Source organism: Myxine glutinosa, chromosome 11 (assembly GCF_964187855.1).
Source record: "Myxine glutinosa chromosome 11, kmMyxGlut1.1, whole genome shotgun sequence".
NCBI lineage: Eukaryota > Metazoa > Chordata > Myxini > Myxiniformes > Myxinidae > Myxine > Myxine glutinosa.
The window spans coordinates 71,460,741-71,488,627 of record NC_136271.1 but is presented as its reverse complement, the minus strand read 5'-3'; the positions used below and the strand labels follow the sequence as shown (position 1 = coordinate 71,488,627).

The window sequence follows — 27,887 nt, the reverse complement described above, 5'->3', positions numbered from 1 at the left end:
ACACCATGCAGGAAATGCTTGGAAAAACACCTCAAAAACATGTGTTTGTGGTTTATAATATACTAGGAACGGTACCCACCCTACGGGCGGGGCTTCAATTGGGAGGCCCAAATGAAAAGGTAAAATATCAGAAATTGAAAGCTTTTTTATTTTAAACAATTTATATAAACATCCGTTAAATCATATCACACACAAATCATCAAAATCTAAACAGTATTTGTAGAATTTCAATAAAAGTCACATCACTGTTCATATCGGTAAATATTATTCCATCGTGTTTGGAAAAACTGAAAAATTGGGAAAATTAAAAAAAAAAATTGGAAAACAATATAGCAGATTTTACTCCAGGGGATCCCAGGATTACCCACCCAAAATTTCGTTGCGATCGGTTCAGCCGTTTTTTCGGTACCTGGGAACGGCCAGACGGACGGACAGACGGACAGACATTTGGTGAATTGTAGTAAGATTACAAGCCCGGCTACGCCGCTGTTAGACTTTTCGTCTTGTTTAATTAAGCATTAATTACCAAAGTACAAAATGAAAATGGTTTCAATACCTTATTTGATAATTGTTCTTTGTAATACAATGTATAGCTTGTATTGTTCTATATAATACAATTCATAGTTTGTATTGATATTAATAACACAATGCATAGCTTGTATTGTTCTATATAATATAATTCATAGTTTGTGTTGATATTAATAACACAATGTATAGCTTGTATTGTTCTATATTGTTGCGGATATGAGGACTGTATATTTTTTTTGATTGTGTGGTTTGTTATTGTTATTATTGTTGTTCTGTGCCTCCTGCCTCCGGAGCTGTGTAAAGATCAAAAGGGCGTCCCATAGTCCACAAGCATACACGTCAGCCAATCATAGAATATCCATGTTCGATAGTTATATTTTATTCTGTGTTTTAGGATAAGGCTGTGTCTCCCATTAATAGAAATACTCCATTGCACCAGTGAAAGAGAATAGATCCCCTTTCATTCCCATCCCCAAAATCCCCATTTCCGTCACATCCCCTTTCGTCATTGCCGAGCCTCGATTGCCAATATTACATCCCCTCTCGTCATTGCTGAGCCCTCGATTCCCAATCACCTCCCCTCCAATATCTCCAATCCAATATCCAAGAATCCTCCAAATCCGTCATCGAGGGCGGAGCGAGAGGGTCGCGCGACCAACCAGGGCCGAGGTGAGGACCCCGATGGGCGTGTCCAGAAGGCCGGCGGCTTGATCGCGAGAGGCGCTAAAGAGACGCGCGCGCAAGTGACCAGAAGGAGGGAGAGTCAGTCAGTGGAGTCGGTGGTCAGTTGGTTGCGTTGGTTGCGGTGAGGAGTCGGTGGTGGTGGTCAGTGGTTGCGTTGGTTGCAGTGAGGAGTCGGTGGTAAAGAGGGAGTGGACCAAGAAAGAGTTGAGGGTTTGGACCAGACGAGCCAGACAAGACACCAGGGAAAGCAGCGGAGGCAGCAGCAGCAGCACCCAACAGCCACTTGGGGCCTGAACGGCGGTTTTGAGCAGGGCCGCAAAGGAACGGCGGCTGCTAAACGCGCCGATAGTGCTGCAGGAACCCCTTGGACCTTCCTCTCCCTTCAGCCATCCACCTGCCTTTCCACCCTTCTTGTGTACGTGAGTTTGTTTTGTTTGTCTGTCCCTGGGTTAGTTAAGTCTGTATAAGCTAGTATTTGCACTGTGTCACCTGCGTCTTATGTGCCTGTAAATAAACGTGACTGCTTGCTTTTTGCTTATGTGTGTAAATAGTAAATAAATTTAGTAGTATTTCCAACCTTTTTGTCTTCGTTTTCCTCTTTGCATTGCGTCGTTTTCGTCTTTTCCCTCATCGAGCAGCTGCGGCGCGATACGGCCAAAGTCTGGGTGAATCGGGTGAGTTTTGTTAGGTCGCGGTCTTACACCACCGCTCGGTCTATAACATCTGTCCGCGACCCGTAACAACATAATGCAATTTATAGTTTGTATTGATATTAATAACACAATGTATAGCTTGTATTGTTCGATATATAATACAATTCATAGTTTGTATTGATATTAATAACGCAATGCATAGCTTGTATTGTTCTATATAATACAATTCATAGTTTGTGTTGATATTAATAACACAATGTATAGCTTGTATTGTTCTATATAATGCAATTTATAGTTTGTATTGATATTAATAACACAATGTATAGCTTGTATTGTTCCATATAATGCAATTTATAGTTTGTATTGATATTAATAACACAATGTATAGCTTGTATTGTTCTATATAATGCAATTTATAGTCTGTATTGATATTAATAACACAATGTATAGCTTGTATTGTTCAATATAATGCAATTTATAGTTTGTATTGATATTAATAACACAATATATAGCTTGTATTGTTCCATATAATGCAATTTATAGTTTGTATTGATATTAATAACACAATGTATAGCTTGTATTGTTCTATATAATGCAATTTATAGTTTGTATTGATATTAATAACACAATGTATAGCTTGTATTGTTCTATATAATGCAATTTATAGTTTGTATTGATATTAATAGCACAATGTACAGCTTGTATTTTTCCAAATCGTACAATGTTGGTTTGTGGATGTGCATTTGACCTTAAATTGTTTTCCATCTGCACGCTGCAACCCACAAACATGTCCTTTATTATTACAAAAAGAAATAATACCTGAAAACAATCAACAATTTCACAACGAAAGAGCAAATAGAGCTGAAGCATAATTCCCACAAGTTTCATATCAAACTAGAACGGCACTCGCTAGAGCGCATACCTCCGCCAGGCTGAACAGTTTACTTTTTGTATCCCAATGATAGACCGGGTCTGGATTCGGACCTGAACCCAAATCTAATCTGCTTGTTCTCGTTACCGAATCAACTCGTCCACCATGTTTAGTCATAACTCGTCCATAACTTTTAAAAATATCCTGTGAAGTATCGTTTTTGGCCCCATCTCTCAATTGTGAAGAATCACTTTAAAAATTGTACTGTTCAAATCCAGATCTTCACCAAAATCGAATCATTTCATCCTCGTCACATACGCCACCTCTCTGCCAAATTTCGTCCGAATACATCCACAACTCTTTTAGATATTTTGTTCACAGACAGACAGACATACAAACAAACAAAGAGACAGACAGACAGGGGTGAAAACATAACCTCCATCCATCTTCACGGGCGGAGGTGAGAAGTATCATGTTTGTGTTGATGTTTTAACAACTACTTCCTGAACATTCATAAAAACAAATGTCTTCTCATTAAAAAAACACACATATGGAGAGATGGAAAAACATTGATGACTTTGTGATCACATCTTAAAGATGTTTCTACAAACATTCTTCACGATAACGTTTAGCAAGGAAAACAACCATGGTGAATGGGAAGAGAGCGAGAACATTGATGGTGATTGCTGCAATGAGAGCAGGTCCGCATCCGGAGAATGGTGATGGGTCGTTGGTCTCTTCCACCGTTGTGGATCCGTTTTGGTTTCCTATAATCAGAAAACCCATCAGGATAACAATCATGGAAGATGCGATAACTAAACCAAGGATAAACTGCACTAAATGGTAAATCAATGGTAATAATAAAACACCATACCTGTTCAACTTGTTACCAAATAAACAATTATTACCTGATATTATTCATCTTAGAAAAAATATTGTTCACTCCCAAAATACTTCGCTATCAGGACTTCTCATTTTAAACAAGAAAAAGAGCAATCAGAGATTGCAAACCCTCGCCAGGATGTATTTTCAGTGGTTTTTAAGGCTTTAGTGTGAAACAAATATGGCGGCCAAACCACGTGACCGATGACGTCATCATTATTTGTTTTCTAAACTAATTTCTTCCTTGATGCTCAAGAAATTTCATCTTGATTGGATGAAGTTTTGTACTTGTCGAATTATGACGTCATAATGGAAGCACCGATGACATCATCATCAACATATTTTATTCCCCATGGAGAGTTCTTTACAATGAGCCATGTCTCAATTTTTTCTATTCAGCACTTTCGGAGATATGGAGGTGCAAAGTTTTTCGGTTTTTCCAAGATGGCGGCCGAACCACGTGACCTATGACGTCATAATTATCATCAAAAAATTCTACAGGTGGAGTTGCCCTATGGTGAAAATTTCCTGTCAATCGGACCAAGTGTTGCAGAGAAAATTATATTTATTCTGTGCAGACAGACAGACAGACAGACAGACAAACAAACGGACTCAAATGCAATACCCGCTCCTCTGGCGAGGGTAACTAGGAAAAGGAAATTATAAGAGAGAGAGAAGGTGTTGCCACTTTCAGGGTAATTATGAACAAAGATGGTTTCTTATAATGAAGAACCTTAATAGAGCATGATCACTGGGTGGTAATGATCAGCGAGTTACATCTTACCAGGTGTGAATGAAAGCACAGAGAGGACCTGCTGTCTCCATGTTCCATCCTCTCCGGGACCAATCAGGCACCAGTATCTCTCGAGTTCATCCCTCGGTACACCAAATGGAGGCAGCAAGCAGTGGGAGCTTTCTGGACAGGAATCCTGTCCAGGTTCCAGCACTGTATAGTTTTTCTGTTCACTCTTCCCCAGACAGGAGGTAAGGATGTCTGCCTTTGTTCCGGCCACTGCGATCACCTGGTTGTGGCCTTCAGTACTTCGAAACATCCACAGCAGTGAGAACTTGTTACTGTTTGGCTTTTGTATCTCACAAGAGAGGAGAGGAATTCCCCTGAGAGGGTTGGGAACTACAATGGGAAACAAGGAAATTACAATCGTTATTTCCACCAATAACATCTTTCCCAAAATGCTTTGAAAAACGGCATCAAATTCCCGAATGAGAATCCACAAAACGCACCGGTTGGTTTCTTCGGTTCTCTGTCATCCAAAGGGTCACATGACCTGGGAATCTGAAATTAAATAATAGAGAGGGAGCAACAACACCCAGATGTGGTGAAGTGATGGAAAATACAAGTTATTGATATTGTAAAAGGCAAACAAGAATTAGTACATGAAACAGATTCGGTTTCTCCTCTCCCTCTCCCATCTGTCCTTCTCCAGCACCACCGGTTGAACTGTTTACAAAACCCGCACCCTCTCCAAACCGAATGTTTACATTGCTCCGAGGATGTACACTGCCTATAGAAAGTCTACACCCCCTTTCTAATTTTTCATCTTTTGTTGCCTCTCAGCCTGGAATGAAAATGCATTAAATCAGACCTTTTCCTCCTTCATTTACACATCGTACCCCAGAACTTCCAAGTCAAAAACGAATTCCACAAATTTCAGAAAATTAATTAAAAATGCAAAATTCGAATATCTTCGTTGGACAAGTGTCCACCCCTATAATAGCAATTGTAAATTATCTGAGATGTAACAAATCAACTTCAAAATCACACACCAAGTTAATTGCCTTCCACCTGTGTTAAATTGCAGTGATTCTGATTATTTCAGAATAAAATCCGCTGTTCCTGTCGGTTTCCTTTGCTGAGTTGTGCATTTTACAGCCCAGTTTTTGTTGTGGTGAGCAGGGGGCAAGGGAGGGGTGCTTTGGTGTCTACCTTGAGCACCTTGAGAGCTTTGTTGTGTTTGTCCTGCGTGTTTTTCTTTATTTTCCTGTCTTGTCTGCATGTTATTTTCCTTTCTTGACCTTGTTTGTCCTGCGTGTTTTTCTTTATTTTCCCGTCTTGTCTGCATGTTATTTTCCTTTCTTGTCTGCATGTTATTTTCCTTTCTTGTCTGCATGTTATTTTCCTTTCTTGTCTGCATGTTATTTTCCTTTCTTGACCTTGTTTGTCCTGCGTGTTTTTCTTTATTTTCCTGTGTTGTCTGCATGTTATTTTCCTTTCTTGACCTTGTTTGTCCTGCGTGTTTTTCTTTCTTTTCCTGTCTTGTCTGCATGTTATTTTCCTTGCTTGACCTTGTTTGTCCTGCGTGTTTTTCTTTATTTTCCTGTCTTGTCTGCATGTTAATTTCCTATCTTGACCTTGTTTGTCCTGCGTGTTTTTCTTTATTTTCTTGTCTTGTCTGCATGTTATTTTCCTTTCTTGACCTTGTTTGTCCGTGTTTTTCTTTATTTTCCTGTCTTGTCTGCATGTTATTTTCCTTTCTTGACCTTGTTTGTCCTGCGTGTTTTTCTTTATTTTCCTGTCTTGTCTGCATGTGATTTTCCTTGCTTGACCTTGTTTGTCCTGCGTGTTTTTCTTTATTTCCCCGTATTATCTGCATGTTATTTTCCTTTCTTGACCTTGTTTGTCCTGCGTGTTTTTCTTTATTTTCCTGTCTTGTCTGCATGTTATTTTCCTTTCTTGACCTTGTTTGTCCGTGTTTTTCTTTATTTTCCTGTCTTGTCTGCAAGTTATTTTCCTTTCTTGACCTTGTTTGTCCTGCGTGTTTTTCTTTATTTTCCTGTCTTGTCTGCATGTTATTTTCCTTTCTTGACCTTGTTTGTCCTGCGTATTTTTATTTATTTTCCCGTCTTGTCTGCATGTTATTTTCCTTTCTTGACCTTGTTTGTCCGTGTTTTTCTTTATTTTCCTGTCTTGTCTGCATGTTATTTTCCTTTCTTGACCTTGTTTGTCCTGCGTGTTTTTCTTTATTTTCCCGACTTGTCTGCATGTTATTTTCCTTTCTTGACCTTGTTTGTCCTGCGTATTTTTATTTATTTTCCCGTCTTGTCTGCATGCTATTTTCCTTTCTTGACCTTGTTTGTCCTGTGTGTTTTTCATTATTTTCCTGTCTTGTCTGCATGTTATTTTCCTTTCTTGAACTTGTTTGTCCTGTGTGTTTTTCTTTATTTTCCTGTTTTGTCTGCATGTTATTTTCCTTTCTCGACCTTGTTTGTCCTGCGTGTTTTTCTTTATTTTCCTGTCTTGTCTGCATGTGATTTTCCTTGCTTGACCTTGTTTGTCCTGCGTGTTTTTCTTTATTTCCCCGTCTTGTCTGCATGTTATTTTTCTTTCTTGACGTTGTTTGTCCTGCGTGTTTTTCTTTATTTTCCTGTCTTGTCTGCATGTTATTTTCCTTTCTTGACCTTGTTTGTCCTGTGTGTTTTTCTTTATTTTCCTGTCTTGTCTGCATGTGATTTTCCTTGCTTGACCTTGTTTGTCCTGCGTGTTTTTCTTTATTTCCCCGTCTTGTCTGCATGTCATTTTCCTTTCTTGACCTTGTTTGTCCTGCGTGTTTTTCTTTATTTTCCTGTCTTGTCTGCATGTTATTTTCCTTTCTTGACCTTGTTTGTCCTGCGTGTTTTTCTTTATTTTCCCGACTTGTCTGCATGTTATTTTCCTTTCTTGACCTTGTTTGTCCTGCGTGTTTTTCTTTATTTTCCTGTCTTGTCTGCATGTTATTTTCCTTTCTTGACCTTGTTTGTCCGTGTTTTTCTTTATTTTCCTGTCTTGTCTGCATGTTATTTTCCTTTCTTGACCTTGTTTGTCCTGCGTGTTTTTCTTTATTTTCCTGTCTTGTCTGCATGTTATTTTCCTTGCTTGACCTTGTTTGTCCTGCGTGTTTTTCTTTATTTCCCCGTATTATCTGCATGTTATTTTCCTTTCTTGACCTTGTTTGTCCTGCGTGTTTTTCTTTATTTTCCTGTCTTGTCTGCATGTTATTTTCCTTTCTTGACCTTGTTTGTCCGTGTTTTTCTTTATTTTCCTGTCTTGTCTGCATGTTATTTTCCTTTCTTGAACTTGTTTGTCCTGCGTGTTTTTCTTTATTTTCCTGTCTTGTCTGCATGTTATTTTCCTTTCTTGACCTTCTTTGTCCTGCGTATTTTTATTTATTTTCCCGTCTTGTCTGCATGTTATTTTCCTTTCTTGACCTTGTTTGTCCATGTTTTTCTTTATTTTCCTGTCTTGTCTGCATGTTATTTTCCTTTCTTGACCTTGTTTGTCCTGCGTGTTTTTCTTTATTTTCCCGACTTGTCTGCATGTTATTTTCCTTTCTTGACCTTGTTTGTCCTGCATATTTTTATTTATTTTCCCGTCTTGTCTGCATGCTATTTTCCTTTCTTGACCTTGTTTGTCCTGTGTGTTTTTCATTATTTTCCTGTCTTGTCTGCATGTTATTTTCCTTTCTTGAACTTGTTTGTCCTGCGTGTTTTTCTTTATTTTCCTGTTTTGTCTGCATGTTATTTTCCTTTCTTGACCTTGTTTGTCCTGCGTGTTTTTCTTTATTTTCCTGTCTTGTCTGCATGTGATTTTCCTTGCTTGACCTTGTTTGTCCTGCGTGTTTTTCTTTATTTCCCCGTCTTGTCTGCATGTTATTTTTCTTTCTTGACGTTGTTTGTCCTGCGTGTTTTTCTTTATTTTCCTGTCTTGTCTGCATGTTATTTTCCTTTCTTGACCTTGTTTGTCCTGCGTGTTTTTCTTTATTTTCCTGTCTTGTCTGCATGTGATTTTCCTTGCTTGACCTTGTTTGTCCTGCGTGTTTTTCTTTATTTCCCCGTCTTGTCTGCATGTCATTTTCCTTTCTTGACCTTGTTTGTCCTGCGTGTTTTTCTTTATTTTCCTGTCTTGTCTGCATGTTATTTTCCTTTCTTGACCTTGTTTGTCCTGCGTGTTTTTCTTTATTTTCCCGACTTGTCTGCATGTTATTTTCCTTTCTTGACCTTGTTTGTCCTGCGTATTTTTATTTATTTTCCCGTCTTGTCTGCATGTTATTTTCCTTTCTTGACCTTGTTTGTCCTGCGTGTTTTTCTTTATTTTCCTGTCTTGTCTGCATGTTATTTTCCTTTCTTGACCTTATTTGTCCTACGTTTTCGTTAGTCTCTCCTTTCCTGCTTTTCCCTGGCCTTCCTCCTGTTTGGCGCCTCACCCTCCAGACAGGTAGGTAGCCCTGCGCCTCCATCTCCCCCACCCGTCATTCCCAGTGTTGTCCCCTGCTCCTCCATAGGACTCCGGCATGGCGAGCAGGCGTCATAACTGTCTCAGGTTCAAATATATAAAGGAGGGACCCGTTCTGCCAGGTGAGGTATTTGGTTGGACGGTTTTGTTGGAAGCGCTGGAGTTCAAGGCTGAGGAGTTTTATTGCCTCATCTCCTTGGCCCGTGGGCTTGATGTGTCTTTCCAGTCTTCTGGAAGACATGTCGAGTTTTGGGTGAGGTGAACTGCTGCTCGGTCAGCTGGGTCTCTGGATCAGGAGACTGATCAGAGAGGCCACTAGGAGGCCAATGGCAACTTGGAAAGAGCTACAGGCCTTTACGGCAAAGGCTATTCACTGTGTGTATGTGACAACAATATTCCAAGCACTCCACAAGTCTGGCTTGTACGGTAGGGTGGGAAGAAGGAAGCCATTACTCAAAAAAGCCCACCTTGAGTCCTGTTTGAGGTATGCAAAAAACAACTCCAGAGATTCTGAAGCCAAGTGGCAAAACATGTTGTCGTCTGACGAAACCAAGATGGAACTTTTTGTCCGAAATGGAAAATGTTACGTTTGGTACAAACACAACACAGCACACCCAAAGAACACCATCCTTCTGTCTCCACTATCAATCTCATCTCCGCTAATTTGTTTGCCAGCTCGTCTTCCAATCTTTGCTGGTCTTCATCATCCTCACCTTCCTCTTCACCTCTCTGTTCCCCTCCGTCCTTCTGCCTGTTGTCATGTGCCATTCTCGTTTTCATCCCCTCCAACTGTGTAGGTGTTTCCACCAAATTGTCCACAGCATGGATAGACTACGAAAAGCTTTTGGTAGTGTCCCACATTCATGGATGATAAAATGCAGGCAGGTGTGCAAGATCAACCCCCAAATAATCAAACTGATTGAGAAAGCAATGGAACACTGAAATACAGTAACACATTGATATTACAGCATTCGGAAGGAAATATTGAAATACCAGGAGTGAAGATGCGATGCCCCCCCCCCCTCCACATTATAGTGATTCTGTGTCTCCTCCCCCTCTGTCTCACCTCGCCTTCCCTGGGTCCCCAGTGACGCTTCGCATTCCAAACCCTTGCTTCGTCACGAAGCCCTTCCCTGCGATCCATTGTGGTCTCTTTGCCACCATCGCTCAGTCCAGCCTGACGAGTGTTCGGCTCCCATCCTGTTCTGGCCTTCACTGCTGTCTCTTTTATTTTATTTTAATTTAGGAATGTATTTGCTGTTAACGCAACTCTTTCTAATTTGTTGGATGTTGCCGTCTTTGCTCTGGTGGTCAATCTGGTCTTCAGCTGGTCCATGAATCTAGATCCCCTACCGGCCAACCCTCACTGTTCTTGTCTTGAATAGACTTTACAGTCGTAAATGGCATCCTTCTCCTCCATGTTCCAACATTCGTTTTTAAGGTTCTTTAGTAGAGCTCAATCTTTTTTTTTGACACAGGAACCCTCTTGGCTGGGTCCAAATACCTGTCCCCTTGTGAGTTGGTCTTCTCAGTAGAGGAGGTGCAGGCTTCTTTATTTTGAGCGAGTATTCTGGCTGCTCGGTGCGGCCGCAGAGACTAAGTACAAGGGGCTGTGTCCCATAATTCCTTTTATTCTACTTTATTTCCAACACACGTTTCGTTTGTCGAAAAGTGTTCCCTTCCCCACCTGCTCCAAGGTGCGTCGGTGACAATGTTTCACCTGCCCGGTTTCGTTGAAGACTTTTCCCTTCCCCTGCCCTTCATCGGTTCATCGGGAGAAGCTCCTCACCTTGGGAGTTATGATCGTTCGAGGATGCACGCAGCACGTCCGATACACGATCAACCTCAAGGTCTTTCGGAGTTGCAGGTCTCCAAGGTGTGTGTGTGTGTGTGTGTGTGTGTGTCAGTTCCATTACGAAAAAAAAATTAAAAATAACAAAAAAGTAATTACGATCTTTACACAGTGATTCATTCATCTCTATATAATTCCAGCAATCTCTGTGTGTGTGTGTGTGTGTGTGTGTGTGTGTGTGTGTGTGTGTGTGTGTGTGTGTGTGTGTGTGTGTGTGTCTGTCTGTCTGTGTGTCTGTGTGTCTGTATGCGACCGCTGTTTCTCGACAACTACCGGTCCGATATACTTGAAACTTGCCAGGTATATTGCTGGGGACCCGAGGATGTGCCTTTTCAAGGTTTGAAATTAATCGGACAAGTGGTTCCCAAGGTATGGTCACCGTACTCGCAAGCCGTTCGCTTTGGCTTTGCGAATGGACCAAACCATTTCATGTAAATAGAGGGGGGGGGGGTTCTGTGGTCGTTACTGCCACGTGGTTTCAAAGTTTTTTTTTGTTGTTGTTGTTATTGTTGTTGTTATTGTTGTTGTTCTCTTCTCTTTTCTTTGTTTGTCCTTGCGAAAAGACAAAATACGTTTGCGATAATTGAATAATTGGCCATTAAAACTAAATTGCGAATAATCGTAATTCTGGCACGTGGTTTCAGTGTTTTTTTTTTTTTTACATTTTTTTTTTTTTTTGCACGCACGTACGGGCAAGCACGTACGGGCAAGCACGCCCTAGTCTCTATATAATTCCAGCAATCTCTGTGTGTGTGTGTGTGTGTGTGTGTGTGTGTGTCTGTGTGTCTGTGTGTCTGTGTGTCTGTGTGTCTGTGTCTGTATGCGACCGCTGTTTCTCGACAACTACCGGTCCGATATACTTGAAACTTGCCAGGTGTATTGCTGGGGACCCGAGGATGTGCCTTTTCAAGGTTTGAAATTAATCGGACAAGTGGTTCCCAAGGTATGGTCACCGTACTCGCAAGCCGTTCGCTTTGGCTTTGCGAATGGACCAAACCATTTCATGTAAATAGAGGGGGGGGGGGGGGTTCTGTGGTCGTTACTGCCACGTGGTTTCAAAGTTTTTTTGTTGTTGTTGTTGTTATTGTTGTTGTTGTTCTCTTCTCTTTTCTTTGTTTGTCCTTGCGAAAAGACAAAATACGTTTGCGATAATTGAATAATTGGCCATTAAAACTAAATTGCGAATAATCGTAATTCTGGCACGTGGTTTCAAAGTGTTTTTTTTTTTTTTACATTTTTTTTTTTTTTTGCACGCACGTACGGGCAAGCACGTACGGGCAAGCACGCCCTAGTCTCTATATAATTCCAGCAATCTCTGTGTGTGTGTGTGTGTGTGTGTGTGTGTGTCTGTGTGTGTGTGTGTCTGTGTGTGTCTGTGTGTGTGTGTGTCTGTGTCTGTGTCTGTGTCTGTGTCTGTGTGTGTGTCTGTGTGTGTGTCTGTATGCGACCGCTGTTTCTCGACAACTACCGGTCCGATATACTTGAAACTTGCCAGGTATATTGCTGGGGACCCGAGGATGTGCCTTTTCAAGGTTTGAAATTAATCGGACAAGTGGTTCCCAAGGTATGGTCACCGTACTCGCAAGCCGTTCGCTTTGGCTTTGCGAATGGACCAAACCATTTCATGTAAATAGAGGGGGGGGTTCTGTGGTCGTTACTGCCACGTGGTTTCAAAGTTTTTTTTGTTGTTGTTGTTGTTGTTGTTTTCTCTTTTCTTTGTTTGTCCTTGCGAAAAGACAAAATACGTTTGCGATAATTGAATAATTGGCCATTAAAACTAAATTGCGAATAATCGTAATTCTGGCACGTGGTTTCAAAGTGTTTTTTTTTTTTTTTACATTTTTTTTTTTTTTTTGCACGCACGTACGGGCAAGCACGCCCTAGTTTTCTAAATTCACTTCATTCATGACGGTAGAGGGGATTGAGAAACACGTGATCTTGGGAGAGGAAGTTAAAAGATCGAGATTACATTTGGTATTTGTGGAATAATGTAAGATTACCTGGGGATAGAGGGTTTTAGGATCGTTTCTATAAATCCAACACGAACAGGTAAATGTTTGTTCGAGTCCGGAGAATGTTTCGGTGATTCTGATGTTCTCGAGTAACCAGCTGGAATGATATCCACTCCCATCGTGCCGGATTGTTACATTTCCCAGGTTCCCCAGGAAAAGGGACCGCACAGTGAAAAGATCTACCTGTTGAAACACGTGTACAGCAGGTAACATCTCACCTGGTCGGGCATTAACATGTTTATTAATATTCTATCTACCTTGTTAAAGTGTGTGTGAATAATTACCTGACCCGCTTCAATAGGATTGTGATATGTTGTTGAATGTTTAAGATGATGAGATCTCAAACACTTCAATCCTCCACAGATCGTGATATAAACGTTGGCATCTGTGCCAGCCCAATAAACATTTCCTGTTTTGATGTAAATCTTGTAATCCTTCGACTCCTGGGGGGAATCTGATAGAAATCGCACATCGTTAATATCCCGGATGTTAAACATGGTGTTCAATGTTATTTTTACTTTAATAAACAATCAGGACGAGCTTACTATGGATAACCAGCTTACAATGTATAACAAGCTTACTATGTATAACCAACTTACTATGTATAACGAGCTTACTATGTATAACGAGCTTACTATGTATAACGAGCTTACTATGTATAACCAGCTTACTATGTATAACGAGCTTACTATGTATAATGAGCTTACTATGTATGACGACCTTACTATGTATAACGACCTTACTATGTATAACGAGCTTACTATGTATAACGAGCCTACTATGTATAACGAGCTTACTTTGTATGACCAGCTTACTATGTATAACGAGCTTACTATGTATAACGAGCCTACTATGTATAACGAGCTTACTTTGTATGACCAGCTTACTATGTATAACGAGCTTACTATGTATAACGAGCTTACTATGTATAACGACCTTACTATGTATAACGAGCTTACTATGTATAACGAGCTTACTATGTATAACGAGCTTACTATGTATAACGAGCTTACTATGTATAACGACCTTACTATGTATAACGAGCTTACTATGTATAACGACCTTACTATGTATAACGAGCTTACTATGTATAACGAGCCTACTATGTATAACGAGCTTACTTTGTATGACCAGCTTACTATGTATAACGAGCTTACTATGTATAACGAGCTTACTATGTATAACGAGCTGACAACCTTACTACCGAAAGATGGTGCAACATAGAAACTGTGGGTAAACATCCAAACAACGTCCCAATAGCCATACACCTCCTGGACCCACACACCAAGCATGTTTGGAACATGGTAAGTTCTATCACGTGAACCGGGTATTTATCATCCCCAAAGTAAATGGACATGTGATCGCCATATTGGTTTCCTTCATAAGGAAACCTGTTCCGAAATGCTGCACCACATGGTGCCCTTTACCAGCACAAGGTGCCCTTCAGTTATATTAAATGGTAATTCTGATCATGTGTCACACTTATTTACACCTTCATTCACCCATAAGCATAAACCACTCACAGCGATTCCTCTGGTATTGAAAAAGGTGGAAAAACATAAAAAATCTAACAAAATAAACATGTTTTTTTTTGGTTGCAATGTACCTGTACTATTTATTAATTTATTAATTACCATCGAGTATTTAATTTCAGTGAAATGTACTTTATTTAATTTCACGAAAGTGAATCCAATTGATCTGTTTCTCAATTAATAATTTATCCTGTAATTAGTTTCGCATATTCATGTTGAACAGGTTCGTATTTTAACCAAACACGATTTGAACCTGGATAATTTGGATACGCTGGATAACCTGGATACGCTGGATACCCTGGATACCCTGGATACCCTGGATAATCTGGATACGCTGGATACGCTGGATACCCTGGATACCCTGGATACCCTGGATACCCTGAATAATCTGGATACCCTGGATACGCTGGATACGCTGGATACGCTGGATACGCTGGATACGCTGGATAACCTGGATACGCTGGATAACCTGGATACGCTGGATACCCTGGATACCCTGAATAACCTGGATACGCTGGATAATCTGGATACGCTGGATACCCTGGATACGCTGGATACCCTGGATATGCTGGATAACCTGGATACGCTGGATACCCTGGATACGCTGGATAACCTGGACACGTTGGATATCCTGAATAACCTGGATACCCTGTATAACCTGGATACCCTGGACACCTTGGATATCCTGAATAACCTGGATACCCTGGACACATTGGATATCCTGAATAACCTGGATACCCTGGATATCCTGAATAACCTGGATAACCTGGATACGCTGGATAACCTGGATGCGGTTTAAACTAGAGTCCCGATATTGTAGGAATCTCGAGTGTGAACTTAAGAATACCGAGGCCATGCTTCAGCCGAGACCACAAGGTGTGTATACCATCCCATCCATTACCATCGATGATACCACTCAAAGTTGTCGGTAAGTTCTGCTACCTTGGAGGTGTCCTCTCTCAAAATGCAATGATTAACGAAGAAGTAACGTGTGTTCTTTGGAAGATTGGCATATCACCTTTAGCATGGACGTGGCATTCACCTGGACACCAAGATCAGTGTCTATCGTGCCGTTTTCTTATCGACACTCCTGTACGGACGCTAATCTTGGACACCTTAATCATGACCATATCAAACATCTTGGTCAATTCCATATGCGAAGCCGACGCAAGCTTCTAGGCATCACCTGGCGAGGTAATGTACCGAACACCACGACCGGATCCAATGAATTGAGTATTTCCTGATACAAGCCTAGCTTCGCTGGTCAGGACACCTCACACACATGGAAGACCATGGAATACCAAGAGCTCTTTCTTTGGTCAACTTAAATTTGGTAAACGGTCACGTGGTGGACAAAAAGTGCGAGAGGCTGATTTGAAGGACATAGCGCCGAGCAGATTGCGTGGAGGAGTTGATAATAAACTGCATATCTTCGAGATTATGACTGAAGAGTGCGCAGTCATCGAAAAGTAGATCATGGAGCAGCATTTCCGTGATTCTGGACTTGGCCTTCAGATGCTGCAAATTAAAGGCACTTCCGTCAGTGCGAAACTGGATCATCAACACCCTCCTCTCCCCTCCCCTCCCCTCCCCTTCCCTTCCCCTTCCCCTCCCCTCCCCTTCCCCTCCCTGGGTGCAATAGTTGAAGGTATTATGAAACAGAGGAAAACACAATGCTTAAATAATAGGGGAACTAGGACACAGCCTTGCTTTGTGCGATTAGTAACAGGAAAGGAAGTAGGAGAGGGAGGGGGGAGTTGAGGGGAGAGGGAGGGGAAAGATAGATTACATATACATCCTTTGGGTGGGGGGGGGGCTTTGAAAAGCCCCTCCGTTTTGGGGAAGGGAAGGGGGAAGGGAAGGACCAAAAAATTTCCCATGCAAATAGTGCTTCATAACCTCAGTGTTGCACAGGTAAAAAAGGTCATTGTAATACCCTCTGCCACCATCACTAGGTGGCACTACACGGTACACATTTACGCCCCTCTCCTGGTCCCCCACAGCCCCGGATGAGGCCACGGCCACATAGCCTATGTTACCCCCCTGCCAAAGTTGTATTTGTATTTGTACCCCGAGTAAAGTATAAAAGTGTTTGTAGCTGGAGTACCTGGCGTTGCTCAAGCGAAAAAGAAACATTAACATATTTGAAATGAGAGAAAATATAATGAAAAAGCAATTACATCCACATCAGAATCCATCACAAATTCATCATTTTACCTTTTTGTTGATTTTTTGCTGGTGAATCACGTTCATCACGTTTCTGAGTTATGTATGATGACGTTCAGGAAGAAGAAGAAGCCTTCCCACCAACTTTGACAACTTCCGGAATAGTTTGATTATTTGTGTTCAAATGTTGTATAGATTTAGATGAAGATTTATTCATGTGAATGTGTACTTGTATATAACTGTCATTAATCAAAAAGGCTTTGGCACTACAGAGCGATTTTTAAAAAAATCCAAAAAACGCACTTTAAAATAAATAAATAAATGTTTTGCCTAAAACACTCCCTGACACTCACTGATGAACCTCTGAAAGTTTGACCAAGATCCGTTCAGCCATCTGAGAAAAATGGCGACCCACACACAGACACACACAGACAAACAATGGCTCTCTTATATAGTAAATTACATCACAACAATACTTACTCCTCTTAAATGTTATACAGTTTGATTATTTCCTTTCTACGAACACACCTTACTTATTGGTCTCGCCTAAACGGGTTCCATTTTACCATTTGACCATTGCAACGCCCCTGCTTGTCTATCTGTTTGTGTATGTCTGTGTCCACATCTTTATATTTTCACTTTTATTTTATTATTATCTGTAAGTGCTTGTCCGATTGATACAAAACTTTAATCACAGAAGGGAATCACCATGGAGAATATTTTATTTATAACTCCAGGTCACATGGCATGACAGCCATATTGGATTCAAGGAAAAAATATTTGACATTTTCTCTGAAACGGCTCAACTAAAAAGATTGAAACTTGGCATGTCATCAACTCCCCATGTGGTATGCATGGTGATAACTATGACATAATTGGTGAAGTGGTATTCCAGCCATTTTTTTTTTTTTGTATACAAGATCGAGGCTCGTTTAAGAACCAGCATATCAAACACACTGTTGCGGATTTGGGGTATGGCACTCCCGTTACCAAGGGGGGGTTAATCCCCTTGTCTTTTACACTGGTCGTCTCCGATCCTGGAAACTATGACATCACTTCCGGTCGGTAGTAGCCAGGGTCATTGGTCAATGAAGTCCCAAATACCTGCGTACTAAGACCGGCCGTAAGCGAGGAGATAATTTCCACCCGAGCCGCAGCGTTAATGGATACGCCGAGCGAAGCGAGCTGCGACTCGGGCCGTTAACAAAAGACTAACCCGATTCTGAGCGGTTCTGATCGTGCCACAGTTACCCAATGGAGAAATCATGAAAGCGATCGGATGAGAGGAAACCAGAAGGTAAGGAAGAACAAATATAATTTATTACTACACTGTACAATAAAAGAGGAAACGAAAGGGAAAGAATGTACAAGCAGAGGAGAAAAAGGACACAGGGCAAGCTTAAACAGTCTTAAATATCACGCCCAGGACAACACAAACTGACTTACACAAAAAGGTGGTGGTGGGAAGGAAGAGAAGGGTCCAGGCAGATGGCAGGGGAGGAAGGTCCAGCAGATGGCACAGGCGTCGAGGTCCTGCTCCAGGTGCACGCTCCACTCCGGTCCACATTTTGGTTCGTGGCGAAACCCGGCAAGCAGCGCGATTATTATCGTCGTGGGAGCAGACCGACCCTCTCTCTCTCTCTCTCTCTCTTTGGTCTTGCTCATCTGCTCTTACCATCCACTGGGCTCATCTGGCTCTCTCGTTCTCCCGGGCACATCTCCGATCATCTCTCGAAGTAGTCCGCGGGCGCGCTTTTATTACATCATCGCGTATCAACCCGCGTGCGCCCTTGGGTCCACCCAACGGTGAACACGCCTCGGCCCGGATTGGTCGCGAGGGTTCATTGGTACCTCCCCTCGTGACGCGTTGATGGGGCCACGCCTATGTTCCTGGCACTCCACCCCCCTTCTTCTCCAACTTGACCGCGTGCTAATGGTGTCTTGCTGTGGCTGGCAGAGTAGGGCAATATGATTTGGAGGGCAGATTACGCCGCAAAATGAATGGAATGGGAATTTGAGAAGGGGCCTAGGTTACTTGATTAATACAACGCAGAGTCAAACTATTGGGAACAGATCCTTACCTGAAACACATACTAATGAGATAACTAAAGAAGATCCTCTGGTGTCCTACGTGTAGCTCGTGGCCTATCTAGGGTGCGATCTTTGACCTTTTTGGAAGATGGGGATATTTACAGGGAATTATTTACAAGGCTTATTATTTTACAAGTGAAGGTTCTAAAAACCGTAACAATACATTAGCACATAAAACGCAAAAAACATAAACGGACACAAAAAACAATAAAGGGAGGAGTCGACAAGATGTGGAGAGAGAGGGAAGCACACAAGCACAACAATAGAGGACAGGGACATCAGGAGATCTGTTTGAAGGGAGAGGTCTCGGGGATGGCAGGGGGAGGAGGGGGGAGAAGGGGGGGGGGAGAAGGGGGGGGGAGAAGGGAAGGGGTACATGGTACCAAACAAACTGACACTACAAGGAATTTCCGGAAGGAAGTCGAAGATTGAAAGATGTGGATTTGGGGTGTATTAACGGGGGTAGAAAAGATCAAGGTTTTGTATGGGGGATGGTGGGGAACAGCTGTTTTAAAGACCTGGAGGGAGGAGAGTCTTGTGGGAGTTTGTTCCAGAGGTGGAAAAAAAAGAGTAATAAAAGAGTTAAGGTGAGCAGAGAGTCTTGATTTTTGCAGTTTCACTGTAAGAGAGTTGCAGACAGATCTTGTGCGTCCTGCAGGAATATTTGGGGGACACAGCACAGAGAGAGCTGGGGGAGCTAGGCCGGAGAGGAGTCGGTAGAAGACAGAAAGACCACCAACCTGCCTGTGGTGAGTGAGTGAAAGACCCTCTTGGTGTCTACAGCGTGAACCCGAGCTGGGTGTGAGGCAGGAGCTCCAGCCCAGAGTGGAGAGCAGTATTCCATTGAGCTGTGGATGAAAGCCTTGTATGTAGGGAGCTCAGGTGTGCCAAGGAAGGACTTCGCACGACGGAGGATGCTCAGTTGGCGACTGGCTTTGGAGGCCAGCTTGGAAATGTGGTTTTCCCAGGAAAGATCATGGCAGATAGTGAGACCCAAAAGCTTGAGTGACAGAACTTCTTGGAGAGGATTGTTGAGAAAGTAAATGGGAGGGTTGTCCAGACGGTCTTTTCGGAGAGACACAGTGAGTGTGAGATTTGTCAGGATTGAAAGACACGTTCCACTTGTTTAACCAGTCTGATTTTATCCAGGTCCGCAAAGAGTGAAGAGGCTGCTGCCTGCCGATCTGAGGGTTGAGATATGGAGTGGCAGAGAGTGGCATCATCAGCAAAAGGATAGAGAGCATTTTCCAGAGTCGGAAAGATCATTGATGAAGACCAAAAGGAGCACAGGGCTCAGAACACTTCCTTGAGGAACTCCGGCCTGAACAGGAAGGGGAGATCAGAGAATTGCATTCAGGGCCACACGTTGACTACGACGGGAAAGGAAGTCCGCAAGCCATGCGTGGAGATTTCCATGGACACCACAGGAGGAGAGTTTGGTGAGCAGAGCGGGGTGCCAGACCCTATCGAAGGCACGATATATCAACATCAATCAGCCATAATTGTTTCAATTGAAATCCTCATCCGAATGGTCTGAAACTTCAAATATCTCATTTACGGCTCGATCTGAGTGAAGAACTAAATTAATATCATCGGTTACATGATCTGGTGGCCATATTGGATTGAAAATAAAGACTTTCCTCGTCAGAACGGCTCAAACAGATCGATGCAAAACTTCACCCAGATGATCGACGAGCCAAGGTGAATATAGTTTGAATTATTTTCATATTCAACTTCGTTGTTTCAATTTAGCCTTTTTGTGCACAACAGTGGATGTTAAATATCCCATAAATTAATCAATTATCAATAAAGCTACGGATAATGGAAATGTATGTGACAAAACAGGGTGCATGGATGATAAGCTAGTGTCGTGGTCAGATAACGATGGTACTGAAGGAGCTCGGGCTCCCACGTCGATCGGAAGAATGGACGCGACAATAAGCTGGAATTCGTCCGAGTTGCTTTATTCAAACAAAACACTCAGGTACTCTGAAAAGCCCGTTAATCGGGCAGCAATATATATACACACATTATCCCGGAGCGTTTGCCCAGGAAAGGCGAGAGGGGGCGTGGCCGAGCGTCCTGGCTGCGGCCTGGCAAGTTGAGCGCGGGCCTGCCCGGGCGTCCTGGACGAGCCCGACATGGTGATCGCCCCGCGTCCTTGATAGGTGCAAGGCGATTGTGAAAACCCAGCGGTAGCCGCTACACACGTCCCCCCAGAATCGACTTGCACCGGCAGGGTCAATTTGAAGGGGGGTTCTGATGACCCGGCCGAAGCGACCCCTGGCGGGTCGTGGGGGGGGGGGGTCCGGTGTGGTGGTGGGCGGTCGAGTGGGGGGCACCGTGGATGGGGGGCGGCCTCGCCGCGGTGGAAGGGCCACCCGTGGTGGTTGGTCGACGTCCACGTGCGCCGGCTTGAGGCGGTCCACCGCAATCCGGTCCGACCTGCCGCCGATGTCGATGACGAACGACTTGTCGTCCCGTCGCAGGACCCGGAAGGGCCCGTCGTATGGCGGCCGACGCACAAAAACATACTCCGCTGTGCGAAGTGCTGGGGGGGACGTAGGACTGGGGGTCACCGTGGTGGGATGTTGGCACGGGGGCAAACCGTTGGGCGGCATCCTGGAGGTCCGAGCGCTGGTGAGCTGCGGACCAGGGACTGATAGCGTCGGGCACGAATTCGCCCGGGACACGTAGCGCCTGGCCGTAGACAAGCTCGGCGGTGGATGCCTGGAGGTCCTCCTTGGGGACGGTCCGGAGGCCCAAAAGGACCCACGGCAGCCGGTCGGCCCAACCGCCGTCTTGAAGGCCGGCCATGAGCACGGCCTTCATGGAGCGGTGGAATCGCTCGCACAACCCGTTTGCTTGGTGGTGGTAGGCCGTAGTACGGTGGAGCTTGACCCCCAGGTTGCGGGCGACCGTGCCCCACAGCTCGGAGGTGAACTGTGGTCCGTGGTCTGACGAGATGTCCGCCGGTGCGCCGAAGTGGGCGACACAGGTGGCGATGAAAGCCTGCGCCACGTCGGCGGTGGTGGTGGAGACGAGGGGAACGGCCTCCGGCCACCTGGTGGTCCCGTCCACCATGGTGAGCAGGTGTGTGAACCCCCGTGACGGGGGGAGGGGGCCCACCAGATCCACGTTGACGTGGTCGAAACGTCGTTCGGGCACAGTGAAAGGTGCCAGCCGGGCCTGGGTGTGTCGGTGGACCTTGGCCCGTTGGCAGGCTGTGCAGGTGCTGGTCCAATCGCGGACGTCCCGACGAAGGCCGTGCCAGACGAATCGCGCCGACACCATCTTCTGGGAAGCTTTCCGGCCCGGGTGGGAAAGGCCGTGGAGGGAGGCGAAGATGCGGCGTTGCCAGGTGACGGGCACGATGGGGCGAGGCTGGCCTTGGGAGACGTGGCAGAGCAGGACAGTGTCCGCGAAGGGGATGTCGGCCAGGCGGAGGCCCGTGTCCGCCGCCCGGAGGGCTTGCACCGTGGTGTCGGTGGTTTGGTCCGCCACCATAAGCGCGAAGTCCATGCCCAGGTGGACCGCGTTCGCGCTGGCCCGGGAAAGACAGTCGGCCACGGCGTTGTTTTTGCCGGCGACGTGCCGGATGTCCGTGGTAAACTCCGACACGGCGGAGAGGTGGCGCTGTTGGCGGGCCGACCACTGCTCCGTGACCTTGGCCATTGCGTAAACCAACGGCTTGTGGTCGACGAACGCCGTGAAAGGTCGGCCCTCCAGGAGGTGGGGGAAATGGCGGACGGCCAGGTGTAGACCGAGGAGCTCACGGTCAAACGTGCTGTATTTGAGCTCGTTCGGCCGGAGCTGCCGGCTGAAAAAAGTGAGTGGCTGCCAAACCCCGTTCACCCATTGCTCATGTACGGCGCCCACCGCGTAGTTGGAGGCATCCGTGGTAAGGGCGATGGGAGCGTTGAGCACCGGGTGAGCGAGCAGTGTTGCGTCGGCGAGGGCCCGCTTTGAGCTTTGGAAGGCTGCGTCCATTGCTGCGGACCAGGCAATGTCGTGCTTGGCCGGCGTGCCCCGGAGGGCTTCGTAGAGGGGCCGCATGAGTTGAGCAGCGCGGGGCATGAAGCGGTGATAAAAATTCACCATTCCCAGGAATTCCTGCAGGGCCTTTATGGTGCGGGGACACGGGAACGTGGTGATGGCCTCGACCTTGGTTGGCAGCGGCACGGCCCCGTTCTTGGTGATGTGGTGGCCCAGAAAATCAACGGCCGTCGTGCCAAAGTGGCATTTGGCCGGGTTGACGATGAGGCCGTGCTCGCTGAGGCGCCCGAACAGTGTTCGGAGGTGGAGGAGGTGCTCGGCCCAGGACGTGCTGGCGACGAGGATGTCATCCAGGTAAACGAAAAGGAACGGCAGGTCACGCAGCACGCCGTCCATCAAGCGCTGGAATGCCTGAGCCCCGTTCTTGAGACCAAACGGCATCCGTAAGACTTCGAATAAGCCGAACGGCGTGATGACTGCCGTTTTAGGGATGTCGGCCGCCCTGACAGGTACCTGGTGATATCCCCGTATGAGATCAATTTTCCAAAAAATGACCCGTCCCGCCAGACGGGCGGAGAAGTCTTGGATGTGCGGGATCGGAAACCTGTCGGGGGTGGTAGCGTCGTTAAGGCGGCGGTAGTCGCCACATGGGCGCCAGCCGCCCCCTGGCTTTGGGACGATGTGTAGTGGCGAAGCCCACGCGCTATCGGAGCGCCGCACGATGCCGAGGTGTTCTAAAGCGTCGAACTCGGCTTTGGCCACGGCGAGCTTGGCTGGGTCGAGGCGGCGGGCTCTGGCGTAGACCGGCGGGCCCGTGGTTGGTATGTAGTGCTCGATCCCATGCCGTACTGCGACGGCCGAAAACGTCGGCCGCGTGAGGGCCGGGAACTCCGTGAGCAGGCGAGCAAACTCGTTCGCCGCCGGGAGGGCGCATGCCAGCTCGGTCGGCGCGGAGCTGCTCAATGTGCATACCAGGGAGCTGAAGGTCTCGGCGTTGATGAGGCGACGCCATTGGACGTCCACCAGCAGTCCGTGTGCGCAGAGGAAGTCGGCGCCTAGCAGAGCCATGGGCACGTTTGCGGCTACAAACGTCCAAGCAAAGCGTTGGCCGCCGAAGCAGAGGGTGACGTTGCGCGGGCCGAAGGTGCGGATGGCCGATCCGTTGGCCGCAACCAAGGAGGGGCCGCAAACCGCGGACTGCCTGTCCTGGTCAGAGGCGGGTATGACGCTCAGTTGGGCGCCGGTGTCGCACAGGAAGCGCCGTCCGGATGCTTTATCCGTGATGAACAGTAAGTTGCCCGTGTGGCCGGCGCTCATGGCTGGTAATGAACGCCGGCCCGGCCGTTTCCCGGCCTGCCGAAGGTGCACGGGGGTCGGCATGTCCGTGCCTTCTGTCCGAACCTGGCATGATAGTAACACCACGCTTGGTCAGGTGGAGGCCCCGGTCGTCGTGCTGGAGGTGGTCGGCTCGGTGTAGCGGCCGCCAATTGCGTCGGCAGTTCGGTCGTCGACCGTGCCGGGTGCTCGGGCGCCATGGGTGTTGCGTCGGACGGCGGTGGGCCCCAGGTCGCTGCTGCGATGCGCTGGCCTGCGGCGGAGATCTTGTCGGCTTCCCTGGCAAGGGCACGGGGATCCGTGATCGTCGTGCTTGCCAGGGCGAGGCGTACCGGGCTAGGCAGCTGACGGAGGAACAGCTCCCGGAACAGGAATGCCGGAGAGTGCTCGCCGAGCAGCGAAAGCATGTAGTCCATTTTTGTTCAGAATGAGCATGAAATGTGAGACGACACACGCTACCAAGTGTCGTTCTAGTTATTACAATTATTTTTAGGAATCAAATTGAATTACTTGGTTATAAATGACAATGTAAAAGTGTAAACCTCTCCACGAGCATTTGATGGGACAATTGGCAGGACAACCTAAGCTGGGGAAAAGATCTCAAGATCCAAATTTTGTTCAAATCTCAATATCCCTTAAAATGAACATCATCATGACTCAGAAATCCCAAATCTGTCATGTCATCAGCTACCATATCCATTCATATGTTTACCTTTCAGTGTATTCTTTGGTATACATTTGATTTCCCATGCCCTCCCTCCACATGAAACACGACGATAATCCATGATAAAATATTTTTTGTCTCCAGATGTAAAATGTGAAATAAACCTCTAGATTTACCTGAGATGTGCAGGAGTAGAGCTGCTCCACATGAAGATGGAGTAACACCCTCTGCTGACTCTTCCTCTTGATCTCCTGAAGGACAGAATGATGATGTGGAATCGCACTCCGTTACATTTCCTTGGGGAGGTTGATCCAGACATCTGTAGAGACCAGAATCTCTCTTTTCCACCTTAGAGATTTGAAGATCCCCGTTTGGTAAAATCTTATGACGGTTCATCTTCGTTTTTTGTTTTTGATCACAGTCGATATCGTAGCAATTGGTACGAGTACAGTTGATTTGTTGATCAACCACTCCATCCACATCTGCATCCGTCATCCACCAGACCCAGGTAGATCCCCTAGTCCCACACTCACACGGTAGGTTCGCACAGGTGTGCTCGTATACACTCAGCACGGTAATCCCGGGCTGCACCGAGCAGGTGGACTGTCCAAGGATCAACATCAAAACCAGCAGCGAGTCCCTCATCCCAGATCCGTTTACTAACACTGCAGCAGAATCACTGAACTCGAACCACAAAAATTATTTTACTTCTGCACCGTGATGTGTCCAACAGATGGTTATGATGTGTCCTGGTGCTTCAACATAACGTGATTAAATGAGGAAATGTTCACCACAAGTTGCAAACAGATTTCCTTTCTCATGAGAAAGAGTTTGAATTTCAGAAACATTCGTTTTAACATGTTAATTTCCTCTTGTAATACATAACATAAACTAGATGGTATTCATAGAATACTTACCCTGCGCAGTCAACTTGTTGTGAGCCAACTCTTCTTTTTTTGAACATTTTTTTTTCATTTATCCAATATGGCTGCCAGACCACGTGAGCGATGACATCATAAGATTATATTCTCTAATATAATTGTTGCATAGATCATGCTCAATACGTTTCAAACTGATCAGACTAATAGTATGGCAGATAGGTGCAAGAATTGTGCCTTTGATGGTACAAGCATGGCATTTGGCACACAGTCAGAGTATGTCCTAAGAAAGATATTTGGCTATAGGGCCATCGCCGATTTATCCTTTTTCGAAAAATGGCCGCCATTGTTGTCACAGGACAAATCTGTGATGGCCCTATAGCCAAATATCTTCCTTCGGGCATACTCTGTGTGCCAACTCTCGTGCTTGTATCATCAAAGTCACAATTCTCCCAAATATTTCACCTATTTGCCGTTCTTTTAGCGTTGTCCCTGTCGAATTATGATGTCCTAATTATGGCACCAATGACGTCATCGTTAACAACACCTATTCCCCATTTGGAGTTCTTTACAATCAGCCATGTTTCAATATTTTCCATGCAGCGGTTTTGGAGATATAGAATGAATGAATGAATGATCGTTTTAAGGCCATTTTTCCCCGCTAGAGCGGGGGTTAGCCTTGCGGGCCCCATGACAATCATGGTTCCCTGTTTGAGGCAATGTTTTTATGGCCGGATGCCCTTCCTGCCGCCAGCCCTTGGTCACGCTCTTACGATGCGCAGGGATACGGTGTACCTATTCTAAATCGGGGTACACACCGTGATCATTCATCCCAGCAAGCTGGTGCTCAATTTGCCGACCTCGGAAGGATGACAGGCTGAGTCAACCCCCCTGGCGTTAATTCAGCGATCGACCGGGATTCGAACCCAGGATCCTAGGATCCCAAGCCGGCACCCTAACCGCTAAGCCAACACCAGGGTTTGGAGATATAGAGGTGCAACATATTTCGGTTTTTCCAAGATGGCGCCTGTACCACATGACCTATGACGTCATGAGTATCATTCAAATATTCTACATGAGGAGGGGTTCCTATGGTGAAAATTTCTTGCCCATCAGACCAACAATTGCTGAGAAAAAAAATTCACAATGATCGATACGTGTTGTATTCCAAGTACCCGACTGCAAAGCCGCAATGAACCGGCGAAGCCAAAGCCCCTTGCCACTATTTTACCCATCACGATGGCATCAGTAGGTTAGGTAGTTGGTAGTAGGTAGGTGTAGTAGGTACCGTACCTAGTTCAAAATGACACCATTTGCATTCTGGATGAGATTAAATTTTATAAAATTTCCTTCTTGATTAATTCGGTGAATTCCGTCTCAACTTCGGATATTTCCGGCCGTGAAAAACTATGCCCTACGGCCGCGAGATTTCTAAAAAATAATTCTTCTTTAATTTTAGAATATTTGACGCCGTTTCACCTTCCGAAACGCGTAATAAGCTTTTTTGAAATAATTTTTCAAATGCTCGAATCTCATTGGTTCCGGTAATTGGTGACGATTTTCGTTGAAGATAACCAGGGCCCGTATGGGCCCGGGGAACGAGGTTGGTCTTAAAGTATTTTAATTACAAATTAGAGGTGCATAGGATTGTGAATCAAACAAAGACGGGTGAAATAAACTCCTATTGAACTTTTTCGCAATTTTTTATGCATACTTCCGCATCCGGAAGATGGCGGCCTCCATTGAGTGATTTGGTTTTTGAAATATTTTTTCAAATGCTCGAATCTCATTGGTTCCGGTGTTTGGTGACGATTTTCGTTGAAGATAACCAGGCCCGTGCGGCCGAGGTTGGTCTTAAAGTATTTTAATTACAAATTAGAGGTGCATAAGAATGTGAATCAAACAAAGACGGGTGAAACAAACTCCTCTTGAACTTTTTTCAATTTGTTATGCATACCTCCGCATCCGCAAAATGGCGGCCTCCATTGAGCGATTTGGTGCGTCAAAGCTTCGAAATTCTCAAGGGATCCAGCAAAATCTGGCTTTTCAACATAATACATATGCGTTCATTCACAACACCGGCTTCGCCGGCTATGACGTCATAACGAAGGCACCGATGACATCATTATTAACATATCTTATTCCGCAAGGGGAGTACTTGACAATGAGCCATATTTCAATTTTTTCATGGGGCGGTTTTGGAGATATAGAGGTGCAACTTTTTTCGATATTTTCCAAGATGGCGTCTGTACCACGTGACCTATGACGTTATAATTATCATTTTAAAAATTCTAAAGGAGGAGCCGCACATATTCTGAAAATTTCGTGTCCATCGGACAAACAGTTGCAGAGGATTTTTTGTTTTATTCACATTGATCAGATCAAGCATTGTACTTGTCGAATTATGACGTCATAATTAAGGCACCGAGGACATCACCATCAGCATATCTTATTCCCCGTGGTGAGTACCTGACAATGAGCCATGTTTCAATTTTTTCCATTGCGCGGTTTGGTCG

At 45.1% G+C, this 27,887-nt stretch overlaps 3 protein-coding genes across 7 annotated transcripts in view; 2 read left to right on the top strand and 1 right to left on the bottom strand.

The window, feature by feature from the left end:
* LOC137436754 (syntenin-1) overlaps positions 1 to 27,887 on the top strand; it is an 881,728-nt gene that overhangs the window by 487,460 nt on the left and 366,381 nt on the right. The window lies entirely within an intron of this gene.
* The window catches only part of LOC144888276 (uncharacterized), a 168,212-nt gene that overhangs the window by 109,199 nt on the left and 31,126 nt on the right, over positions 1 to 27,887 (top strand). The gene's annotated exons all lie outside the window — the stretch shown is intronic.
* On the bottom strand, positions 131 to 12,889 carry LOC137431022 (uncharacterized). The gene is made up of 4 exons (XM_078786795.1): positions 12,698 to 12,889; positions 4,861 to 4,912; positions 4,403 to 4,750; positions 131 to 3,503 (listed from the first exon to the last, which is right to left on the bottom strand). The coding sequence occupies exons 3-4, from the start codon at positions 4,668 to 4,670 to the stop codon at positions 3,340 to 3,342; spliced, it is 432 nt and encodes a 143-aa protein (XP_078642921.1). The 5' UTR covers positions 4,671 to 4,750; positions 4,861 to 4,912; positions 12,698 to 12,889; the 3' UTR covers positions 131 to 3,339.